General features: G+C 40.6%; 1 protein-coding gene and 1 long non-coding RNA gene across 16 annotated transcripts in view; one reads left to right on the top strand and one right to left on the bottom strand.

Moving 5' to 3' along the window:
* PTPRC (protein tyrosine phosphatase receptor type C) overlaps positions 1-3,851 on the top strand; it is a 108,237-nt gene extending 104,386 nt beyond the window's left edge. For all 15 annotated transcript variants that reach the window (XM_072998066.2, XM_020784651.3, XM_020784650.3 and 12 more), the window contains one exon: positions 2,201-3,851. In XM_072998066.2, the coding sequence (XP_072854167.2) occupies positions 2,201-2,470 (270 nt within the window). In that variant the 3' untranslated portion in view covers positions 2,471-3,851. The remainder of the gene's footprint in view (positions 1-2,200) is intronic.
* A 5,889-nt stretch (positions 3,852-9,740) lies between these two features.
* LOC144588833 (uncharacterized) lies at positions 9,741-11,904 on the bottom strand. Its single transcript, XR_013544556.1, has 2 exons — positions 11,266-11,904; positions 9,741-10,100 (listed from the first exon to the last, which is right to left on the bottom strand). It is a non-coding gene; the product is annotated as an uncharacterized LOC144588833 (long non-coding RNA).
* Positions 11,905-24,340: the final 12,436 nt, after the last annotated feature.

Below are 24,340 nucleotides of genomic sequence, written 5' to 3'. Positions count from 1 at the left end.
CACCCACCCAGGAGAAGAAATGCAAGCTTACCTTTGAAAGTTCTCCAGCACAGAAAGCACCCACAAGACAGAGCAAAGAGGCAAAGCCAACCTTTGAACTGCATGTGGGAAAGTAAACCCAGGATGCATGGGGAAGGTTTTTTATCCCTTCCCTGCACAGGCACAATGCATCCTGGGTACAGGCAGTTAGAAGAACAAATTAGCATTGCCAAACAGCCACTTTTCCAGCTCTTTTTTGAAAACATCATTAAGTGAAACAGGGGACCCAAAATGCAATCGTTCTGTGAAGCATGGTCCCAAAATCGTTGTGCGAAAATTCCCCATAGGAAACATCGTTGTGTGAGGCGGCAAATTTTTCAGAAAAAGCCATCGTTGTGTGAATTTATCGTTGTGTGAGGCACTCGTTGTGCGAGGCACCACTGTACTCATATCACTCGTTCTAGCCAGGAGGGGCAGCTGAGGAGCCTAATACCGAGGGAGGCCCAGAAGGAAAAAACAGGGCCTTCTCGGCAGTGGCTCTCCACCTTTGGAATCATCTCTGAGATCCGTTTGGCCCCTTTGCTGGGTATTTTTAAAAGCTAATTTAAAAGCTGGCTATTTAGGCAAGCCGGACACTACTTAATTTATCTTTTTATCTTCCATCTTGAATGACTGTTTATTGTTGTAAAATTGTTGTAAAATTGTTGCCATATTATAATTGCAGTGATAGTACATGAAACTGGTTTCTTTCAATGAAAATAGGCAGAGCTAACCACAGTCTAGGACCTGGACTTCATAGTAAACTGCAGTTAGTTGAAAATGGAAGCAAATCTTCTGGACTTTCAGAGATGTACCAAAAGAAAGGAGTACAGGTGCCTGAGGCTCACCAACACTCATTGATGTAAAGTTAAATCATTGTTTAACATTGCATGTGAACAAGGTCAATTGCTGGAGTGAATGGGGATAGTGTTTTTTTAAAAATATATATATATAATTCAAGAAACCTGTTCATTAACATGGAATTCTGAACCTAGAGGGCTGCTGACTGTCAGCTAGTTTTGTAATGGTGGTTGTCAAACTTTCTTCTGTGGAAATTTTCCAGAAGGTTTGAAGGTACAGTATATTGTAGGACACATTGCTGCCATAAGCTTCTGAAGAACTCTGGGTCCCTGTACCACCATTTGAAAATCCAAGTTGAAAACAATGAGTATATAACGGCAGTTTACATAATTAAAAGGCAATATTTAGAGCTAAGAACAATGAGTATAAAAAGGCATCTTGCATAATCAAAAGGCAATATTAAAGCTACAAACAATAAGTATACAAATATTAAAAAGAAAAACAATCAAATGTCAGTCTGAGAAATGGAAAACCCAAAAATGGAAAACGCAAGTAGTACTAGAAACGCAGTCAAAGCAGTAATGCATAAGAATCTATCTAAAAATCATACTCAGGTGGCCAGTCACTGAGGGAAGTCTTGCCTGAAGAGAAAGGTCTTTGCCTGCTTGTGGAAGGACAGCAAAGATAGGACTAGTCTGGCGTCCTGTGGGAGGGAGTTCCACAGTCTGGAGGTAGCATCAGAGAAGGCCCTCTCCTGGGTCCCCATCAGATGTACCTCTGAAGGTGGTGGGACCACGAAAAAGGCCTCTCCTGGTGATCTTAACACCTGGGCCAGGCTCATAATGGGAGACACAGTCTTTGAGATAGCTAAGGCTCAAGCAATTTAGGGCTTTATAGGTTAAAACCAGCACTTTGAATTGTGCCTGGAAACTGATCGGCAGCCAGTAGAGCTGCTGTAACAGGCAGATTTTGTGATCCCTATGGCCAGCCCCAGTCAGCAATCTGGCTGCTGCATTTTGGACCTGCTGAACTTTCCAAACACTTTCCATTGGCCGCCCCACATAGAGTGTGTTACAGTAATTCAGACAGGAAGTAACTAGGGTGTGTGTCACAGTGGCCAGATCAGATCTCTCAAGAGATAAACATAGCTGGCACACTAATTTTAATTGTTTGATGCACTCCTGGCCATCACCAAAACTTGGGCATCCAGACTCAGGGATGAATCCAGGATCACCCCCCCCCCCAAGCTGCACACCTGGGTTTTTTTCCCCAGTGGAAGTGTAATCCCTTTCAATACTGGCTGCATCCCTGTTCCTTGATCTGCCTTTCAATCTTGATCTGCGTATCCTAATTCCTTCTTTCTTTTTAAAATCCTGTTTAGGAAGAGTATCAGTTTCTTTATGATGCTATTGCCAGTGTATACCCTGCCCAGAACGGGCAAGTGCAAAAGGCCCAAAGCCAAGAGCACAAAGTGGATATTCCGAACGATGTAAAGAAAGAAGAAGAGGCTAACTCGCTGGACGCTGCCCCCTGCCCTTCAGCTGAAGGAACCGGTGTAGAAATGAGTGAACAACATTTCAAGGCCCAGGAAGACCCCAGGGAAGCAGAAAGCTCTTCTAATGGACCCTCCAATCCAGTTTTAATGGTCTAGAGCCATCTACTTGTATGTACAAATTCTCTGTCCATGCCATAGAGTAGTTTCAGCAGTACATTTAAACCAGGAAGAGAAGTGGGCATTTCCTGAACCATCCCGTCCGCTTGAATGTTTTCAAGAAAAGGTGTTGGAAAAGCCTGAAAGTGGGGCTGTTCTCCTCCCAGAGGTACGACAATGTAGTAGGTAGAACTTGTGGGTTGCTATAGTGCACTGTGGATTTTATTTGCAAGCTTATCTATACATGTGCCATTTTAAATTGTTCAGTATTCATTTTATTCTGTAATAATTGCTAGATTGCATAGCACTGAGCTCTGTTTAAAAACAGGCTTTTCTATAGAAAAATGTCCCAGTTTTGTGTTTCTTTAAAAGGAAGGAAAAGAGCTAGTGTGAAGATTAGATGCATAATTATCAGCTATATGCAGTCATAGATGTACATTCAAGCAGATATCTGAAGACCGAGGAGAGGGGTATATTTCTCAGATAATAGCCCGCCAGATTACACTTTGGGCATGAGTGTCTTCTTATTAGAAGGAGTGGAAGAGGATCAACAGTTTCACTGGCCGTGCAAGCTCTTAGTCTCTGGATCACAAATGTAGTGATCATAAGTTAATTTTAAGCACCCCCTTCAGTAGGGAACTGGCTCTAGAAAACCAGTGGTAGTTCTCGTGTAAACACAGAGCTCAACAATTGCCCTTGCACGTGCTGAGCGTTCCTTGATAACGGACATCCTGAGATCTCACTCGTGAAGGGATTGAAGCCTCCGTGGAGCACCAGGTAATATAACGATCCAACAGTCATGAATTAACCGAAGAGAGTTATGATCCATCCAGTGCATGAAGTGGATGAGTTGCCATCCAAAGCCCTGAAATTGAGCAAAGGGCATTCGCAAAGGGCAAAATCCAAGTTTAAGGCTTGCCATATCAAAATGTGGCCTCTGGGGGTCACTGTGTTCATAGAAATCAACTACTGTACTGAGCATCAAGACATCTGATTATCTGAGAAACATGGAATGTTTTGCAAAATGTGGGAGGAACATTCTTCAGCTGACATTTTTGCTTCATGTTAGCACAGCTGGGTTCCCCTCCACCAGTATTCTTATTTTCCCTGGCTTGAATGGAACTTTCCTTAGAACTGTTTTCCTCTCCTCTCCTTCAGGTTTTTGTATATATTTCTCTTTCTTTCTTTCTTTCTTTCTTTCTTTCTTTCTTTCTTTCTTTCTTTCTTTCTTTCTTTCTTTCTTTCTTTCTTTCTTTCTTTCTTTCTTTCTTTCTTTCTTTCGATGTGCAGGTTTCAAAATGTTTTATGAAAAAAACATGTTTTTCTGTATTAAATTTCTGACCATTTCCATTTTGAAATAAAAATGTTGGATGAAAAAAAATGTTGGAAAAAAAAACAATTATCCTAAGACCCACATTAGGTGAGTTGAATGCATATAAATTACAGATCATAAACTGGTGAATTTTATAATGCAAAATTATCTTCTTTCAAGCCTGAACTAGACATTATAGGGGGGTGCAGTTTGGGTAAACAGCTTATCCTGGGACTGAAAAAAGGAAACAATATTTCATTACTGTTCTGGAGAAGATGTAAGAAACAATGTTATGGAACTGTCAGGTGGTCCTGGAGTACTGCAAACTGCTGCACAGTCCAACACAATCACAAGAGATGTGCTTTCGGAGAAAGCACTTCAGTTCAAACAATGAAGACTAAAGACTGACCAACACTGATTCCCCTGAAACTAGAGTCCTATTCAGGCTTTACCTACTAGGCTTTACTCATCACTGGAAGAAAGTAGTAGTCCAGTCCTACCCATTCGCTTATCACTTCTGTTGCCTGCTTACACATGGAAGGTGGTGGGTCTGGCAAGAGAAGGTTTTGCTCTCTTTGAGAGCTCTCTATATATCCTGGGACTTTGGAAAGTCATGTAGAGAGAGCCGCATGGATAGAAGAGGCTGTCCCTCTTCATACTCTCCATATGTAGCATGGAACAGAAGTGACAGTGGAGGGGACACAGCTAGAACACTTCTCTTTTCCCAGTGGTGAGTTTGCTGTAAAAGATGACACCTGTTTAAGGTTTAGTAGTCACTTCAGAATCAAGATCAGAATGGGCAGAACCCTCCTCTTAGGCAGAGGGAAGGAATTGCCTCACACTGTAGATGCTGAGACCTGGCTGCAAAATGTTGGAGGGGAGAGTTATGTGACCTTCAGCCAGCCTCGTTGCCTTCAGGTACAGAGGAAGGCACTATCCTCGGCCAGCTGGCTTTTGTAGACAGATCAGCAGATAGTGCAATCTTTTTTATTGCCTCAGGCAGCACAGTGTCTTTGGGTGGTCTTGTCAGATAGCAGGCAGCTCAAATGACTTTTTGCCTGAAATGCTGCAGATGGTTCACCTATTCATAATGGAGAATAAGGTATACAAAGACCCCTATCATTCAGAAAAGCTCATCTGGCCAAATCTGCATGGAACCAGTGGGTACAGAAAAGGGCACCACCGCCTTGGAATTGGCACTGCTACTGGCTGCAACCTGTGTTTGGTTGGATGTCTTTGGTATCCCCCCCCCCTTACTATTGGACGAGCAATCAGCCCTGTTTTTCCATTGCTCCAGCATCCTGGGATGAGTAAGACCAAGAAGAAAACTGGGATCATTCAAGCAAGAAATGTACTCAGAACAAAACAACTCCCTCCATCATGACCCAAAATTATTGGGGATGAGACTCCCCCTTGCCACTGTCCTCAAGCCTCCCCCTTGTTTTTTTATCGCAACGGTTGGTTACTAGACTTCCCAGTAACAAAAAAATAGGAAAATGCATAAGAACCATCAGAGAGCAATCTGAACGCATCTGTTTCTTGGGGAGGTTATCTGTCCTACAAGGTTCCATGAAGCCTAATCCTTATCAAGTAGTGTTGATAAGCTGATCATGAAGTTGATTATCAAGATCTGTTGATGATAACACAACCGCAGGCAGTTTTGCCCATGATCCCCTCTGAAAGAAGACATGGGATCTAGCAAATAAGTATGGACACTTGTAATGCCCATGTACCAAGTAGGGACAGAGAGAAAGCTCTACACAAGTTGCAACAACAAACACCTGTTTAGTGCTCCCTACATTGTGTTTCTTCACATAACTACTATTGTCAACAGAGTTCACAAAATCTGATGCCTTGACCCCCCAGGGCTTGAAAGGGAAATTCCATAATTTCATAGAGAATGTATATGTTGCCTTCAAATTCATGGCGAATACTAGTATTGGCTAGTCACAATGGCTGCCTATTACTTCCAGAAGCAGAACCTACTGCTTCTGATGCTAGTTGCTGAGAAACATGAATGAGAGAGTGCCTACTGCTTGGGAGCTTCCCATAAGGATCTGGTAGATGTGAAACTAGATCCTTCATGTTGCAGGGCGCAGTGGTTAATCCCTATTCTTGGGTAATATGATTGCATGGTACATAAAGAAGTAAATGTGACCTGTCGTGCCACATACGTTATGTCTCAGTTTTATGTACACGCATCTCTCAGAAATACTTAGGAGTGATTGGTAAGTTCATTTCGTTCATGTTTTGATAAACGTGTTCATACCTCTTTGTATATTTAACAGAAAACTTCAGATTATGAGGGACAAAACAAAGCAGACAATGCATCACAATTTGTTTTTATCCCATTCAAAGTTCCTTATTACTTCCTGTAATTCATGTGGTTTTGCATAGGCAGAAAGTTGAAGATGGATTTGGATCTGGGTTGGTAACTCTTATCCAAGTGTCTCCCCCTTCTTAGACCATTTATTCACCAGTATATTCACAGTGGAATCTTAAGTCACCCAGTTTGACATCTGGCTGACAGCAGCTTCTTGGCTGATGTGTGGCGGAGATCCTTTCTCTCCTGAGAAAACTTTGCTAGCATTCACATGTGTAAATACAAACTTCATGGCTTCAGAGATTTGCAGGATTCAGGAACACTCAGACTGTTCCACAATTATGTCCTCTCAGTAAAGGAAGAAAGTTGCAACAAGGGAAAGATTGTTTTTTTTTTTTTTTAAGGAGCATCTCTTTCTGGATTCTAAATAATTGCCTACCTTTGTCCACCAGGCTGCGCTAAAGCATTTTCAGTAATATTTCAATATACATGTGAGTAATATTTCAGAATACAACAGTAGAATAACGTGGATTGTAACCCATAGTCATTGGTGCAGCTGACAGTGAAATTAATACAGTGTCCACCGCACTCTTAAAAATCTGCACAATCTGTGTTTAAAAACCTTTTGGATCTGCTTCGAGTCCAGTGCTTAGATGAGTAATCTGTCGGGAATCTAAAGCTAACTTGAACCAGCTGCAATTTACTGGATTATATTTAATAAATTTATACTTTTAAATCATGCTACCTGTGTGCTTAGTGTATATTCAATAGGCAACCCACACTAATTGCTGCACACACTCCATGACTAGTGGATTCCAGATTTTTGATGGATCTGCGTGGTAGATCCAGTGTGATGTAGTAGTTAGAATGTTGGATTGAGAAGATCCAGGATTTAGTCTCCATTTAGCCATGGAACTTTAGGTGACCTTAGGAAGGAAGATTGGAGGGTGTCTTATGCCGAAGTCAGATCCTTTGTCTATCTAGCTCAGTACTATCCATTTTGGCAAGCCTTATTGAAGATCCCTGGTTATGCTTTGGAGTCTCCCACCCAAGTACTAACCAGGCTTGAACCTGCTTAGCTTCTGAAAACAGAGAATATGAGGTCTATTCAAGGTAGTTCAACCAGCACAACCTTTTGTGTTGTAAGCAATGTTCCCTCTAAGCTGCATGGGTGTGTGGCCACACAGCACTGTTTCAGTGATACACAGCCACAGTCAGTGTTGCTGCACATTTGTTTCTTGTTGTGGCCCCCACCCAGCGCTGTCAGAAAATTAGAGGGAATGTTGTTTGTAAGACTAAGATGGGGAGGAGGCAAGCATTATAGAATGTAAATCAATAAGGTAATGATACGATGGGGGAACAAAGGGACTTGAGATCCTCCACAGCCAATATATGTGGATCCTGCTTCCGCCTCTTCCAGTGCTGCAGCAACACCATCAACCGATCGGAGTCTTGGGATGGGATAAGTACTTCCTGTAATTCATGTGATCACAGCAACTACTCAAAGAGAGTCTTTAAAAACAAAATAGTTTGTGATTACAAAAGAAGGATACACAGAAATTGCATGTTTCTTGTTCCCTTTTCATGTAACCCTTCAGTACCCTTTCACTCTTTGCCATATCACCTAAGAAATTTTCATCCAATAGCATGTAGTTTCCCAGAGGTTGTCAGCACCCATATGAATCTCCAGGGCGAACAGCCATTTTGAATCTCTAAAAGGGACTGCAGCACAATGAGAGGTGCTCTTTGTTTTAGTCAATCCTTCTGGGATGACCATGTCCTGAGCTCCAGGTTGTTGCCTGTCTGCCTGCCTGCCTGCCTGCCTGCTGTGTCTTGAATCCTTACCTTATTTTCCATTTTTCTTGATGGTGTGGCTGTTCCCCTCCATTTCTTTATTTGTGCTGCTGCCAGGCAGACTGCCTGTGTCAGCATGCCTCAATGGGATTATTATTATTTTTAACATCCTCCTCCATGTACTTGGGGATGTCGCCCAAGCTTGCTTGACCATTTTTGTTCCTTTCCTTTCTTGGATTATTTTTGCTACTGCCTGGCCTGCCTACTGATACCTACTGGACTCGCCAAAGAGAAGAAATAGCAACCAGTGGAAATTTGCTTGTTTTCTAGAAGTGTTGGTTTGTGGATGGATGGATTAAATTGTATTTTGATTTTATTACTTGCTTGCTGTTTTTGATTTTTGGGAGAGGAGAGACTCTGTGTTTTAAATGTTGCTATTGCTTTCATGTGTGAGGGGCACTTTCCTTATTTGAATGATTTTAGAACATAAGGAGAGCCCTGCTGTATCAGGCCAAGGGCCCATCTAGTCCAGCTTCCTGTATCTCACAGTGGTCCCACCAGGTGCCTTTGGGAGCACATGAGACAACTAGATAACTGTCTCCTGATACCCCTCCCCTGCATCTGGCGTTTGGAGGTACAGTGGTGCCTCGCTTGACGAGGATAATTCGTTCAATTGAAATTGCTGTTAAGCGAAATCCTCATCAAGCGAAATGAAAAAGCCCATTGAAATGCATTGAAAACCAGTTCAATGCGTTCCAATGGGCTAAATACCTCAGCGCCCAGCGAAGATCCTCCATAGGGCAGCCATTTTTGGTCCCTGTAAAGCGAGGAATCCGTACTAAAACACAGCGGGGAGCCATTTTGCACAGCGGGCGGACATTTTAGAGCTGCCAATCAGCTTTTAAAATCATCATCTAGCGAAAAATCAGTTCCCGAAGCAGAGAACTGATCATCGTTAAGCAATTTTTCCCTATCAAAACATCATTTTGCTATTGCAAAAGCGATCACAAAAACTTCATCATCAAGCGGTTTTGTCGTTTAACGAGGTAATTGTTAAGTGAGGCACTACTGTATCTTCCTTTTAAGCCTGGAGATTATACATCCCCATCATGGCTTGTAACCTGCAATGGAAGTTTCCTCCAGAAATCTGTCCTATCCCCTTTTAAAGGCATCTAGGCCAGATGCCATCATCACATCCTGTGGCAAGGAACTCTACAGATTAACAACACGCTGGATAAATATTTTCTTTTGTCTGTTCTCACTGTCCCGCCACTCAATAGGAGTGGATGTCCCCTGGTTCTGGTATTGCGTGAGAGGGAAAAGAGCTTTCCTCTATCCTCTTTATCCATCCCCTGCATGACTTTGCTATGATCAGTGTTGTTGCTGTTGTTAATGATGATATGATAACATAAAACAGTGCCTATGTAGGTTGGATGATTATTTTTCTTTCTTATACAAAGTTGTCTGCTTTTGGAACACATTACTTCTCCGTTGCCTTGCCACTGCTTTTTTTGGAGTAATTTTTAAGGGGGTTGAGGGGCTTTTGGAGTGTCAGAACACAAATGGGGAAACAAGAATTGGAAACTCAGAATTGGTTTGCCATTGACTGAGGCTTTCTCTTCGGTGTAAAGCGAAAGGACTGGTACATGAAAAATAAAAACATTTTCACAGGGCGCATCTCTAGTCAAAGAAGCCAGTGAAGGTTTCCAGTGACACACTGAGCATTTCGAGTATGTGTGTGGCCATCTGGTAGACCTCTCTGTCTGCTGGTGAAGCAACACTTTCCCTGTTTCCAAAGGCTTTTCAGCCCTATTCTTGGCTGAACAGCAATGGAATAGACATTATCTTGCTTTTAAAATGAACACATTTTATTCAAATAGAAACTGAAAAGCAAAAGAAGCCAAAATAAATAGTAGTTGTCATCAATCAAATATGAGTGGTTAAATAAATAGAAAGATGAAACTTTTTTGGTCACTATTGGCAAAACTGTGTAAGCTATGGTACCTACGCATGGCAACATGGTCCTTCTTGACTTTGAGAGCTATTACAAAAGAGTAACCAGGTCCTCAGCCTTTGAAACAATCTGAATTCAAAGTGTCAGATGACTGAGGCCAATTGCAAGTAGATTCAGGAGGAAGATCAAACACAGGGTCAGGGGGCTTTCTCTTCCTCCTCCTCCTCCTCCTCCTTCATTAAGGAACCTGGGTTAAATAAAACACAAGCATATGAACAGGATATGGTTTGAGTCGGACCAAAAAAAGAACAGAGGAAAATGAATCTTTGTCTATGCAGGTGTTCAGCTGCTAGTCTGCTGGACGTCTTTTGGGGGAAGTGGGCATGCCAGATTAAACAACAGATGTTGCTGCCAACTGTATGTTTGTGTAGCCTCATTTCAGCAAAACCTTATGTAAGGCAAGAGTTCCTTTGCCATCGCAAGCACAATGTTGAGAGTTGTGGAAATGGACTTATGCACAAGCGTTCGTTTGGGCCAGCTGACACTCTATAAATTCTGCTTATTTGGGCCAGCTGACACTCTGTATTTATGCACTCCGATCATGAGGATGGGATGTGTTGGGGTGGCCCTCCAGGAGTTTCTAGAACCTACAGCTCCTACCATCCCTAGCCAGGAGTGGATGATTGTTGCAGATGAACAAAATCTAAAGGATCTCACTGATGGTATCTTTCTGAGGAGAGCAGGATAATTATAGATCTGAGGCTGATTCATAGAAGCATCTTCATGACTTGACTGCTTTGGTAACAGCTGGTAAAATGAAGACAATGTCTACAAATCTTTACTCAACAAAGTCCTTATTCTGCCAGCTGAGATGTAATGCTTTAAAAAATATTAAAGGAGACATTTCTGTGAATTGCCAGTTACAGATGTCTTCTGGCAACACCTCACTCCTTAGGCTGTGTAATTTACACCAACATAGCCCTGATCCCTCAACTTGATACTAAACATGATGATGGTGGGGTTGGTTGGGGGATTTGGCAATCAAGGATGAGTGTATCATGGGCGTGTGGCTTGAGATATGTAGCCAAGACCATTGTGCTACCTGGGGACATTTTGCTAAGGCAGAACATTTCATTACCTGACTAGTATCCCTTCCACACAGAAGTCAAGATGCATAGGATCCAAAGGCCACCCAATTGTTGGGCACACGTCATATAGCCCCCCCGCCCCCAGCTATCTTTACCCTAGGCAGTAAAATACCAAATAAAGTAACTATGTTGTGACTTCTTTTGGCCATCAAAAATCTCTAGCCTGAAGCATCAGCCTCATTCTACCTAGTGGCTTTCTCAATCACCCTCCCTCAATGTATAAAGGAATCCATCTGAACAACCTGAATGGATGTTGGTACTCACCCAGCAGTAGCCAGCAGTGGCACCTTGAAGGTCGAAGGACAGGAAGGAAACTTGCCCCAGTTCGTGCTGTCAATGTCATTTGATTGGGGGCTGACAAGTTGCCCATTCACAGATCTCTTTAAATCTCTTGAGACTTTGCTGAGTAGAAACGTAGGGTGCCCAGTGCTCCATCACCAAAAAGGAGGCTGGACATCATCCAAAAGAAAGACAAGAAACACCCAGAAGGAGATCATTCTCCACAAGAAAGGACGTTGTTGCATTAAATTAACATATGAGAATTTAAACTAATATATTCAATCAGATATTAGTACTATAACTTAAGTGGAAATGCACTTAAGCTCATCATATTGCACAAGACCACTTTGGGATATAGCATTGAGAAAAAGATGGGTTATATATATTACATAAATAAATAAATAATGTGTATTGTTCATAACTGGAACGCCCTCTGCCTTGTATTTTCTGCAACTTACTGCACATCAATATTTAGAGAAAGAAAATATCTGAAGCTTTTGTTGAAATATGGAGCCCACGGAGTCTCCCTTCCCTACCTTTTCTCACAGCTGTCATTCAGCCAGCCGCAGTGGCTTTCTTTTCTTGTTATTATTAAATAAATTAAGTAGCATACTGAAAGAGAAATGCACCTACTTAGCATAGTATTAGAACTGTGCTGCATCAGTTAGGGAAAAATATTTTAAACATGTTGAAAATAGAGGAGATTTATCCATTCTCCCTTTTAATGTCACGAGCCACCTATTACATCACAGGGTTGATGCCTCTAATAACACCAACAATTCCATCTGGGTGCAAACTAACTGTCCACACAAGCTGTATGAGGTAATTAGGGTTACTTTGAACTGTACCAAAAAGAATACATGCCCTAGCACTGTGCCAGAAAGGTGTGTGACAGCTCTTAAAGGGGCAGGATTGATTGATTTAAGTAGAAACACACATGGATGCTGCTATTTGGTTCATACCAAACCATATCAACAGCAATCGATATATTGATCTATATGCCAGTGTGGACAGGCCCACAGTATAGGAATTAACAGCAGGAGGGGACTACTGACTCTATGCTGGCTTCTATATTTTACATCTGGTTGGCCACTATGGCAACAAGGAGAATGGATGAGGAGGATCTCCAGTGAAAAATTCTTGTCCATTTCTCTCCATACAGTATTTTCAAACTGAAGCTATCCTTTCTCTCTTTCCCTCTCCTCTGCCACAAAATAGATATGTGCATTTTTCAAAAGGTTACATGTCCCACCAACTTAAGTGTGTGTTTGTGTACATTTTAGAAATGTACTGAGTGACTTTTCCACATTTTTTCAGATATGCACATATTTCGAGCACCTGTGTTTCCTTTTGTAGAATGGATGATGAAATTGAGAAGGCATGATTTTCTTATGCCAGCTTGAGTCCAACTCTGTGTTTGTTCCAGGTGACACGGATTGGGTAGATCTCTTTGAAACAAAACAAAAACATCTTGACAGAGCAAATTTCTCAAATATCTCTTACCTTCTGAAAGGCATTGTGATAAGTATATTGTGATATTTCAAGTCATACTGTTGTCTGCTTTTGAAGCTAGCTGCGGTGTCTGTCTTTGTCTCTCTCAGACATGCACACATGAAGCTGAGCACATTACAAGCTGGCTTGGCACCTTCCACTTGAGAGAGAAGCAGTCTTAGGAAAGCAGGCATGAGCTCTTGTGTTTATAATGAAAGGCACTGAGAAAAATGTGTGTAGGAGTTCACACTGGCCCTTCACAATGCAGCTCATTGCTCCCCTTATGGCTCACAGTGCATGAGCAATGGGATGCTCTGGCTTCTCAGCACGAAATCTGAAAAACTAACAAAATTCTACTGCTAAAGTAAATAATTTGTATTTGTTGTTGCTATACTTGCATATAAAGGAAAAGAAAACAGGACATAGGTTAACTTTGCTTTTGTTTACATACTACAAGTGCCCTGTGAGTAATAGGGTTATGAAGAATTCTCGTAGAAGTGCTTGTTCTCAATGAGAGAGGCTGTCTTGTCATATGAATACAGACTGTTGAGAAACTGCTAATCCCTTTAAGATGTTGTCACCTCCAAAGTGGGAATGAGACTTTTTCCCCCTTATCCAGGTTTCTGCAATTTGCACAGAGTGTTTCTACATAGAAAGAGCATTTTTTCTTTCTTTAGTGAATCAAAGCATACAGATAGACAGCATAAATACAGAAGGAGAGGGTGTCTCTTCAAAAATCACAAACAACCCATCCGATGCTCTTAAATTGTGCAAGGTCATACAAAAGGTAGCATCTTCCACAATTTTGCAAAATTGAGTAAAAGACATCCTCACAAATGTGAGAACTCACGTCACTTCTGCTCGGGAGGGATGAGCAGCTAAGAACTGAACCTCCACATCGCTGACATGGTAAACAACTTTTAAAATCCATTTCTTCCTTTTGAAGACTATTTTTTTTTCTGCACAGACCTTTGGAGGGAAAAATAAGGAATGTCTACATCTAGTTAAATTCTCTAAAGACTGTGTTGATTTAAAGTCGAATACTGCTTTCGCTTTTGAGTCTGATAAGCTGTTAGAGTTTTTAGAGCCCTGCTTCTAATGAAAAGCTCTCAACAATATTCACTCCTAATTATTGTTCTCTATGCCAAAGAGGAAAGAAAAGGCTGTTAAAACTCCTGCTTGGACAAGAGATAAAGCTTTAGTTAAAACTTTTGACAAACCATCAGATCGCAGTTTGGAATGCTTGACTAGGGTAGTTTCACCAGCCCAACCTGAAGATAAACAAAATAAACAGGAAACAATGGATGAAATGATGCAGATTGTGAAGAACATGTCTTGTAAAATGAGTCAGGAGTTCGAGCAAGCAGAGAGATGAGCCAAGTCTATTGAAACGAGCATTAATAAGCTTCAAGACCAAGTTTCAGGAATGACACAGGAGTTGAAAAATGTTAAACAGAGAGTTAAAGAGCTGGGAGACAGGGCACAAACAAATGTAAGCAGGATAAACACGATGTATGAGAGGAACAGTGAAACAAACAAAAAGTTGATTTATCTGGAAGATAAATCCAGAAGGTACAATATTAAAATAATGAAAGTTCAATTGCAGCATGGACAAGACCTCAAAAAAGAAATTATAATGTGGGTTAAAAGCAAAAGCAAAGCAAAGCGTGCTGCTTATATACTGCCCCATAGCGCTTCAAGCACTCTCTGGGCGGTTTACAAGTTAATTATGCAGGCTACACATTGCCCCCCCCCAGCAAGCTGGGTACTCATTTTACCGACCTCGGAAGGATAGAAGGCTGAGTCAACCTTGAGCCGGTTACCTGGGATTGAACCCCAGGTCGTGAGCACTCCATAACTCCATAATGGGTACACAATACTTGGATGAACAGGACATAGAAAGAGCTCATTTTGTTGGTAATCCCAAAAGCCCAAGAACAAGACCAATGGTGGTGAAGTTTTTTAATTATACAAAGAAAGAACAATTTATGAGAGAAATTAAACAAAAAACAAGACCAAATGGTCTATAGGGGCACTAAGCTGCAGATTTTCCAAGATTTATGCAATGACTCTTTGAATTGGAGAAAATCTATGAAATCTGTTACAGCAGTTTTGATTTAAAAAATCTCAAATATCAATGGGGTCATTCTGGTTTTTTGGAAAATTTCAAAAAACCAGGTTCTGTTTAAAATCTACTCTTGTGATGAAGGCAAAGACCTGTTGAAAGTGTGGAAACTCTGGCAGGAAGAAGAGGAAAGTCAGGAGTTAACACCGACTTCAAGTAAAAAAACAGAAGGTTGAAGAAGAAAGGACTAGATTCCTGAAGGGCTAGAAGATGGACCAACTGTTGTTTTTCCCCCTTCCAAATCTTTTAATTCTCCTTAATTTTATTTTTCTCCTCTCTTTTCCTCATTCATTCATATCAATTTTTTTCTGTTCCCTTTTTTCTAGTTTTAGTAATAACTATACCAATTAATATTAGGCCTTTGTGTGGAATGGGGATTTGGTAGAAGATTTATAGGGGTTATAGACCAATTATATTCAGATAATACTTCAGAAGTAATAGTTAATGATGGTTTAACAGAGTGGATTTTTCTAGGCCGAGGTACAAGGAAGGTTGTCCACTTTCACCAATATTGTTTTGTATGGTTATAGAACTACCAGCTAATGCAGTAAGAAATGATGAATTAATTAAAGGATTAGGAAAAAATGATACAATTAAAATTAATTTATTTGCTGATGACTCATTATTGACCATTAAAATCCCATTAGAAAGTATGGGTAATATTAAAAATCATTTAGAAAAATTTGGGGAAAACACAAATAATGATGTTTAACTATAATAAACATGAACAAGAAACATTTGTAAATAAATATGGTTTCAAAATGTGTAATTATATTAAATATTTAGGTATAAATATGGTTAAAGTGACACAAAAATTAAAGGAGAAAAATTTTAATAAACTAAAAAGCGATATTAAAGATACATTGCAGGAGTATTCTAAATTGAAACTATAATATACAATAAAGTAAGGTTAATTTGGTGGGATATGGAATCCTCAGAAATAAATGGGAATATTGAAAAATATTTGTTCAATGTAGTAAAAAGAAATGCAATAAATCAAGTGAACAACCTTTTTAAAGAAACATGTTAAATATCTGGAACAAAAATAAAAAGAAGTTATGTCCCTTTACTTCACCACTAAAATTAGTGATCAAAATAGAAAATTTCCCAGCAAACTTGAAGGGTTTAGCTGATATATTTAAGGACAAAAAAGTTGCCAGATTGAAGGACTGGATGATTAAAATGAGATCAAAGGATCAGATTATAATTAAACTTCAAACTAATAAATTATTATGGTATAATTATATCCAGTTAGATAGTTGGACAAATAAATGGTTGAAAACTAATACACATATAGAGAATGTACTAAGTACTAACAATTTCTACCATCACATGAAGACATGCAGAAAGATGCTTTGACGAAGGGAGTAGTAAGTAGAATTTATAACCTAATTTTGGAACAAGAGGAAAAAACAACAGAAACAGGAGGTTTGAAATCAATTTGGGAAAATGATTTAAAGACAGAAATTAAAACAGAGGATTGGATAAAAATATGGAGGATGAGAGTTTTGAGATTAATGTTGGTAAAAATATAGGGAAAATTTTAAAATTAGTTTAAGGTGGTGTATGATTCCTGTGAAATTGAATATAATAAATTCAGACTACTCCAAGGCTTATTGAAAATGTGATGAAGAAATTGGCACGAATTATCATATGTGGTGGGATTGTAAATTGATTCAGAAATTTTGGAAACTGATTTTTAAGGAAATATGTGATATATTTGGAAAAGATATTGAATTCAATTCTAAAATTGCTTTGTCACCAATTTTTGATAAGATAGAACTTGATTATTGTTAAAAGGAATTGATTTCCAATTTTATGACATGTGCTAGAATATTAATACCTAGATTCTGGAATGATAAAAATGATATTAAATTAGAAGATTGGTATAATGAAGTATGGGATATTGCATTAAAGGATAAATTGACTACTGAAGTTAGGATAAAAAGAGAGGAAATAAGTTCAAATATTTTTATGCTATTTGGGGTAGATTTGTTGAATTTGTATTAGTGAAAGGAAAGGAGAAAGCATCTAAACAACAATCAATACAATTTTGGAAAGGAAGTTTGTATTAAAAGTATTGTTCCAAGGGGTCCCATGGGGGGTGCACGGTGGTTTAGTGAGTATTTCGCATTTTTGTATTTGTTTTTGAAATTTTAAAAAAAAGAAATGTGAAAACTCTCATTGATTTCTCGCAACTAGCTAGGTGAGAAGAAACAAAATATTGATGTCTTGTTTCCACATGTAAAAACAGAACCCAAGGAGTACCTGTCTGTTCGCCTGCCTGCCTACCGACCTACCTATTTGTTATTTTCATTGATCAGCTGTTCTCTTCAAAGAGTCCCAGAACAGTCTGTCATCAGGGATTCTGATGTCTGAACATCTCTCTAAGAGCCCTACAGAACTTTATAGAACTCTAGGGAAAAATCCCCTTCACAGATTGCTACCCCTTCATGTATTGCTGCCTTGTTGTGGTGAAGGGGCTTGAGTAATTCAGAGAAACTATGGGCTGTGCTGTGCACAGGTCATAGTGGAGAGTTCTGACTAAACGTGAACTGGATATGGAACAACTGATTGGTTCAAAATTGAGAAAAGAGTACGACAAGGCTGGACTGTATGAATCCCAACCCAGAATCAAGATTGCCGGAAGAAATATCAACAACCTCCAATATGCAGATGATACCACTCTGATGGCAGAAAGTGAGGAGGAATTAAAGACCCTCGTAATGAGGGTGAAAGAGGAGAGTGCAAAAAATGGACTGAAGCCCAACATTAAAAAAAAGAAAGATCCTGGCCACTGGTCCCATCACCTCCTGGCAAATAGGAGGGGAAGATATGGAGGCAGTGACAGATTTTACTTTATTGGGCTCCATGATCACTGCAGATGGGGACAGCAGACACGAAATTAAAAGACACCTGCTTCTTGGAAAGAAAGGAATGACAAACCTTGACAGCATCTTAAAAAGCAGAGGAATCACCTTGCCGACAAAGGTCTGCATAGGCAAAGCTATGGTTTTTCGTGTAGTGATGTATGGAAGTGAGAGCTGGACTATAAAGAAGGCTGACCGCCGAAGAATTGATACTTTTGAATTATGGTGCTCGAGGAGGCTCTTGAGAGTCCCCTGGACTGCAAGGAGAACAAACCGATCCATTTTAAAGGAAATCAACCCCGAGTGCTTACTGGAGGGAAAGATCCTGAAGCTGAGGGTCCAAGACTTTGGCCATCTCATGAAAAGAGAAGACTCCCTGGAAAAGACCTTGATGTTGGGAAAGTGTGACGGCAAGAGGAGAAGGGGACGACAGAGGACGAGATGGTTGGACAGTGTCATTGAACCTACCAACATGAATTTGACCCAACTCCGGGGGGCAGTGGAAGACAGAGGGCCTGGCATGCTCTGGTCCCTGGGGTCACGAAGAGTCGGATACAACTAAATGACTAAACTACAACAACAAGGGAAAAATCAGAAGCTGGTGTTTGTCACAGCAGACATTTATCCCAATTAAGCGTTAATTCCAGAATGAATTCAGACTTTTCCAATAATATCATCATTCATCTGGGTACTGTATTAAGGTATATCTTTTCACTGTTGCAATGATTCCAGGCAACATCAGATTGTATAATTTTACAAGTTTTATTTGTGTTCATTACTTCTGTGCTGCATACACATAAAAATACTTCCAAGTTTGAAAACATCCAAAAGTCTTACATCCATGAAAATATAGGTGGCCCCTTCATGGATTGCTGCCTTGTCGTGGCGAAGGGGCTTGAGCAACTCAGAGAAGCTATGGGCTATGCCGTGCAGGGTCACCCAAGACGGACAGGTCATAGTGGAGAGTTCCGACTAAACGCAATCCACGTGGAGTAGGAACCGTCAATTCCACTCCAGTATCTTTGCCAAGAAAACCCCATGATGAGAAACAAAAGGCTAAAAGATATGACGCTGGAAGATGGGCCCCTCAGGTCGGAAGGCGTCCAACATGCTACTGAGGAAGAGCGGAGGACAAGTACAAGTAGCTCCAGAGCTAATGAAGTGGTTGGGCGAAAGCCGAAAGGACACTCAGCTGTGGACGCGCCTGGAAGTGAAAGGAAAGTCCGATACTGCAAAGAAAAATATTGCATAGGAACCTGGAATGTAAGCTCTATGAACCTTGGGAAGCTGGAGGTGGTCAAACAGGAGATGGCAAGAATAAACATTGACATCCTGGGCATCAGTGAACTAAAATGGACAGGAATGGGTGAATTCAACTCAGATGATTATCATGTCTACTATTGTGGGCAAGAATCTTGTAGAAAGAATGGAGTAGCCCTCATAGTCAACAAAAGAGTGGGTAAAGCTGTAATGGGATACAATCTCAAAAATGATAGAATGATGTCAATACGAATCCAAGGCAGACCTTTCAGCATCACAATAATCCAAGTTTATGCACCAACCACCAGTGCTGAGGAGACTGAAATTGAACAGTTTTATGAAGATTTACAACACCTTCTAGAACTGACACCAAAGAAAGATGTTCTTCTCGTTCTAGGGGACTGGAATGCCAAAGTAGGGAGTCAAGAGATAAAAGGAACAACAGGGAAGTTTGGCCTTGGAATTCAAAACGAAGCAGGGCAAAGGCTAATATAATTTTGCCAAGAGAACAAGCTGGTCATCACAAACACTCTTTTCCAACAACACAAGAGGCGACTCTACACATGGGAATCACCAGATGGGCAATATCGAAATCAGATTGATTATATTCTCTGCAGCCAAAGATGGAGAAGCTCTGTACAGTCAGCAAAAACAAGACCTGGAGCTGATTGTGGCTCTGATCATCAGCTTCTCATAGCAAAATTCAAGCTTAAACTGAAGAGAGTAGGAAAAACCACTGGGCTACTCATGTATAATCTAAACCAAATCCCTTATGAATACACAGTTTAAGTGAAGAACAGATTTAAGGAACTCAATTTGGTGGACAGAGTGCCTGAAGAATTTTGGATAGAGGCTCGTAACATTGTACAGGAGGAAGCAACAAAAGCCATCCCAAAGAAAAGGAAATGCAAGAAAGCAAAGTGGCTGTCCAAGGAAGCCTTACAAATAGCAGAGAGGAGAAGGGAAACAAAATGCAGGGGAGATAGGGAAAGTTACAGAAAATTGAATGCAGACTTCCAAAGAATAGCAAGGAGAGACAAGAGAGCCTTCTTAAATGAACAATGCAAAGAAATAGAGGAAAATAACAGAAAAGGAAAAACCAGAGATCTGTTCAGGAAAATTGGAGATATCAGAGGAACCTTTTGTGCAAGGATGGACATGATAAAGGACAAAAATGGAAAGGACCTCACAGAAGCAGAAGACATCAAGAAGAGGTGGCAAGAATACACAGAGGAATTATATCAGAAAGATTTGGATATCCCGGACAACCCAGACAGTGTAGTTGCTGATCTAGAGCCAGACATCCTGGAGAGTAAAGTCAAGTGGGCCTTAGAAAGCCTCGCTAACCACAAGGCCAGTGGAGGTGATGACATTCCAGCAGAACTATTTAAAATCTTAAAAGATGGTGCTGTTATGGTGCTACATTCAATATGCCAGCAAGTTTGGAAAACTCAACAATGGCCAGAGGACTGGAAAAGATCAGTTTACATCCCAATCCCAAAGAAGGGAAGTGCCAAAGAATGCTCCAACTACCGCACAATTGCACTCATTTCACATGCTAGCAAGGTTATGCTCAAAATCCTACAAGGTAGGCTTCAGCAATATGTGGACCAAGCACTCCCAGAAGTACAAGCGGGATTCCGAAGGGGCAGAGGAACTCGAGACCAAATTGCTAACATGCACTGGATTATGGAGAAAGCCAGAGAGTTCCAGAAAAACATCTACTTCTGCTTCATTGATTATGCAAAATCCTTTGACTGTGTGGACCACAGCAAACTATGGCAAGTCCTTAAAGAAATGGGCGTGCCTGACCACCTTATCCATCTCCTGAGAAACCTATATGTGGGACAGGAAGCAACAGTTAGAACTGGATATGGAACAACTGATTGGTTCAAAATTGGGAAAGGAGTACGACAAGGCTATATATTGTCCCCCGGCTTATTTAATTTATATGCAGAATACATCATGCGGAAGGCTGGACTGGAGGAATCCCAAGCCAGAATTAAGATTGCCGGAAGAAATATCAACAACCTCCGATATGCAGATGATACCACTCTGATGGCAGAAAGTGAGGAGGAACTAAAGAACCTTGTAATGAAGGTGAAAGAGGAGAGTGTAAAAAATGGTCTGAAACTCAACATCAAAAAAACTAACATCGTGGCCACTGGCCCCATCACGTCCTGGCAAATAGAAGGGGAAGATATGGAGGCAGTGACAGATTTTCCTGTCCTGGGCTCCATGATCACTGCAGATCGTGACAGCAGTCATGAACTTAAAAGACGCCTGCTTCTTGGGAGGAAAGCGATGACAAACCTTGACAGCATCTTAAAAAGCAGAGATATCACCTTGCCAACAAAAGTCCAAATGGTCAAAGCTATGGTTTTTCCTGTAGTGATGTATGGAAGTGAGAGCTGGACCATAAAGAAAGCTGACCGCTGAAGAATTGATGCCTTTGAATTGTGGTGCTGGAGGAGGCTCTTGAGAGTCCCCTGGACTGCAAGGAGAACAAACCTATCCATTCTAAAGGAAATCAACCCTAAGTGCTCACTGGAAGGACAGATCCTGAAGCTGAGGCTCCAATACTTTGGCCATCTCATGAGAAGAGAGGACTTCCTGGAAAAGACCTTAATGTTGGGAAAGTGTGAAGGTAAGAGGAGAAGGGGACGACCGAGGATGAGATGGTTGGACAGTGTCACCGAAGCAACCAACATGAATCTGACCCAACTCCGGGAGGCAGTGGAAGATAGGAGGGCCTGGCGTGCTCTGGTCTATGGGGTCACGAAGAGTCGGACGTGACTAAACGACTAAATGAACAAACGACTTAAAATACATGAAATCTAAACTTAAAGTGCAGGCAAATACAGTCAGAATTTAATCCAAAACACAGGAGCATAAAAAATACAGAAAAAATTCACATTCTAAAAATGCAAGAGCTTGTAGTGTAAAAAAGGCACATTTCTACCATACATTATTTAGAATTAAAAAGCATTATACCTTAAAATAATCTTTAGCCTTTAAGAATATTACTAGTGGATACACATGAAAAAAATTATTAAATAATGTTCTCACCCAGCCAAGGAAGCTTTGTGCCAGTTTGCATCTGTGTAGAGAAATCCATGATTATAGTTCATATCTAGTGTGTATGGCATAGTGTGTTATGTTGTGATGATGTGATGATCTGAATGTTGAATCTGTGTGTATGTGTGTTATTTCCCTATATTTATAGTTCTTTCAGATGTTTTCCTTTCCATTTAGAAGCAATTCTTTCTCCAGGGACCTGGAACACCAGTGTGGGGGGAGGAAATTCTATTGTTGCTGCACCTAAGGGCTTGTAACACCAAATATGGCAAGCTGCCACAATGATGATAATGTTTGTTTTGATTATAATTTTGCAAAGTTGCACCAGAGACTTGGAAAACCAGAATATTGTAATTAGAGTGTAAGCTATGAGACCTGCAAATGCCACCTCCATGTTTACAAATTGCAACATAAACACATTTACCTGACAGGAACACTATGATACAGTGACCTTGCTCAGCTGGAGAGCTGGCTAATTGTTTTGCAATGTCTATAGAAAACTGTTTTTCAAGCCTCAATTTAAAAAAACACTTTCATTTTCAGTGCTACTTTTTCCACACACACACTCATTATTTTAACTTTCCACACAAGTGGTTCCGAATTCTGGCTTCCTATATGTTCTTGGGCTGAAGCTCCCAGAAAACTTGCCCAGCACAGCTGGTGTTGAGGCTTCCAACCACTGTTCCAGACCCAATCACTGTTCTATATCTACAAAATTTCAAATTGACAAAGTTGCAACATGGGAGCTGGTGTTCATGAAGCCCTGGATTTTGGGTGAAATTGAGTTCTGGTTACCAGGCTTTGCCTTACTTGAGGTAGATGTGGAGTAAACTACACATTGAAAGAATAATATATAATTATTATAAACTATGACTGTAAAAGAGAATAGTGGCATATTCTGCCACAATTAACCCATTTCCTCAGTACATGGTATTTTCTCAGAGCAATTAGATCTGTGCATTACATCCACGTTTACCTTCCAGTGACCAATCAAAAACTGAGCATGCACAATGCAAGATATATAGGGGAGGAAAATTAGTGCTAGGGCCACTGGATGTCATTGGGTACCAGACCAGAGTATCTACAAAATGCCTGATGAATATGTTGTTTCGTGTGATCCTGACTCATATTGCCAAATAAATAACCCCCTTTCTCTTGCATAGCCTCATTTAGATGATACTTATTCCATCTTTGTATGCTTGACACACAAGGAAGTACAGCATAAAGACAGTGGCCACATTCAGATATGGCACTGTTGTTCAACAGTTCTTTTCCTCCTCAGTTGAAACACAACTACTATTATTTGCACCCACATATCTCAGCTTGGTAGCTAAAGAGCTCGCCTAAATTTATTTGAGGTTCCAGCAGAGCCAGTGTAGGAAGGCATGATTTATGCCAATATGGAAGAGGGCCCTGCATGAACAATCCTACTAGGATTCTTGACAGGATGTATTCTTGTATATTTTTCACAGAACTGCACTCTGGAGAATATCTGGAGTAGCACAAGAGATATGAAACACACCCTTTGGCTGTGTATCTTTGTCCTTGAATTCTGTAAAAGAGTTCTCCTCTCTTTCTCTTTCACAGATTTCCTGGTGGGAAGCATCGCTCCTTAGACATTTGCTGTAATCTTCTGCACCCGTGAGGGAATTTGAGGGAATTTGCCCTTAGCAGGCTCTCTCTGCCCACCCCTCTCTCACACACAAATACACAATGGAAGACTAATGTTCCAAGGAGTCAGAGCATCTCATTAAAGGCTTATCTGGGGTGAGTGAAGGCAGCTGCTGAGTTTTACTAGCTGTCCCTCATTAGGAGTGTGAGGGTTTGTCTGAGAGAGGGAAAGACCAGAGGACTTGGGGGGGGGAGGTTTTGCATAATTTCATGGTTCTTTTAGAGAAGCCTAGACTTCACAAAGGGTAAGGTGTGAAGAGAGGTACAGATAAAAACAACTGCACACACAGAGAGAGGCAAGGGCAAGAATTAAACACAGACAGCAGAAACAGACACAGAAAACAGGAGGATATTAACTAAAACAGAAGGAAACGCTTTCTGGAGGAACAATAATATTGCTAACAGTGGCCAGAAGGGTGCCACCAGTATTTTGAACCACCCCATCAAATCACAGGCAGAGAATAACTTTGCAGTCTTACAGCACCTAATAAATAGTTCATTCATGGTAGACAGTGATGATGATTATTTATAATGGTGTCTGTCTCTAAGCATTGTAAACACATTT

The sequence above is a fragment of the Pogona vitticeps genome, chromosome 4 (assembly GCF_051106095.1).
Source record: "Pogona vitticeps strain Pit_001003342236 chromosome 4, PviZW2.1, whole genome shotgun sequence".
Classification (NCBI taxonomy): Eukaryota; Metazoa; Chordata; class Lepidosauria; order Squamata; family Agamidae; genus Pogona; species Pogona vitticeps.
This window is presented reverse-complemented; position numbering and strand designations above follow the sequence as displayed.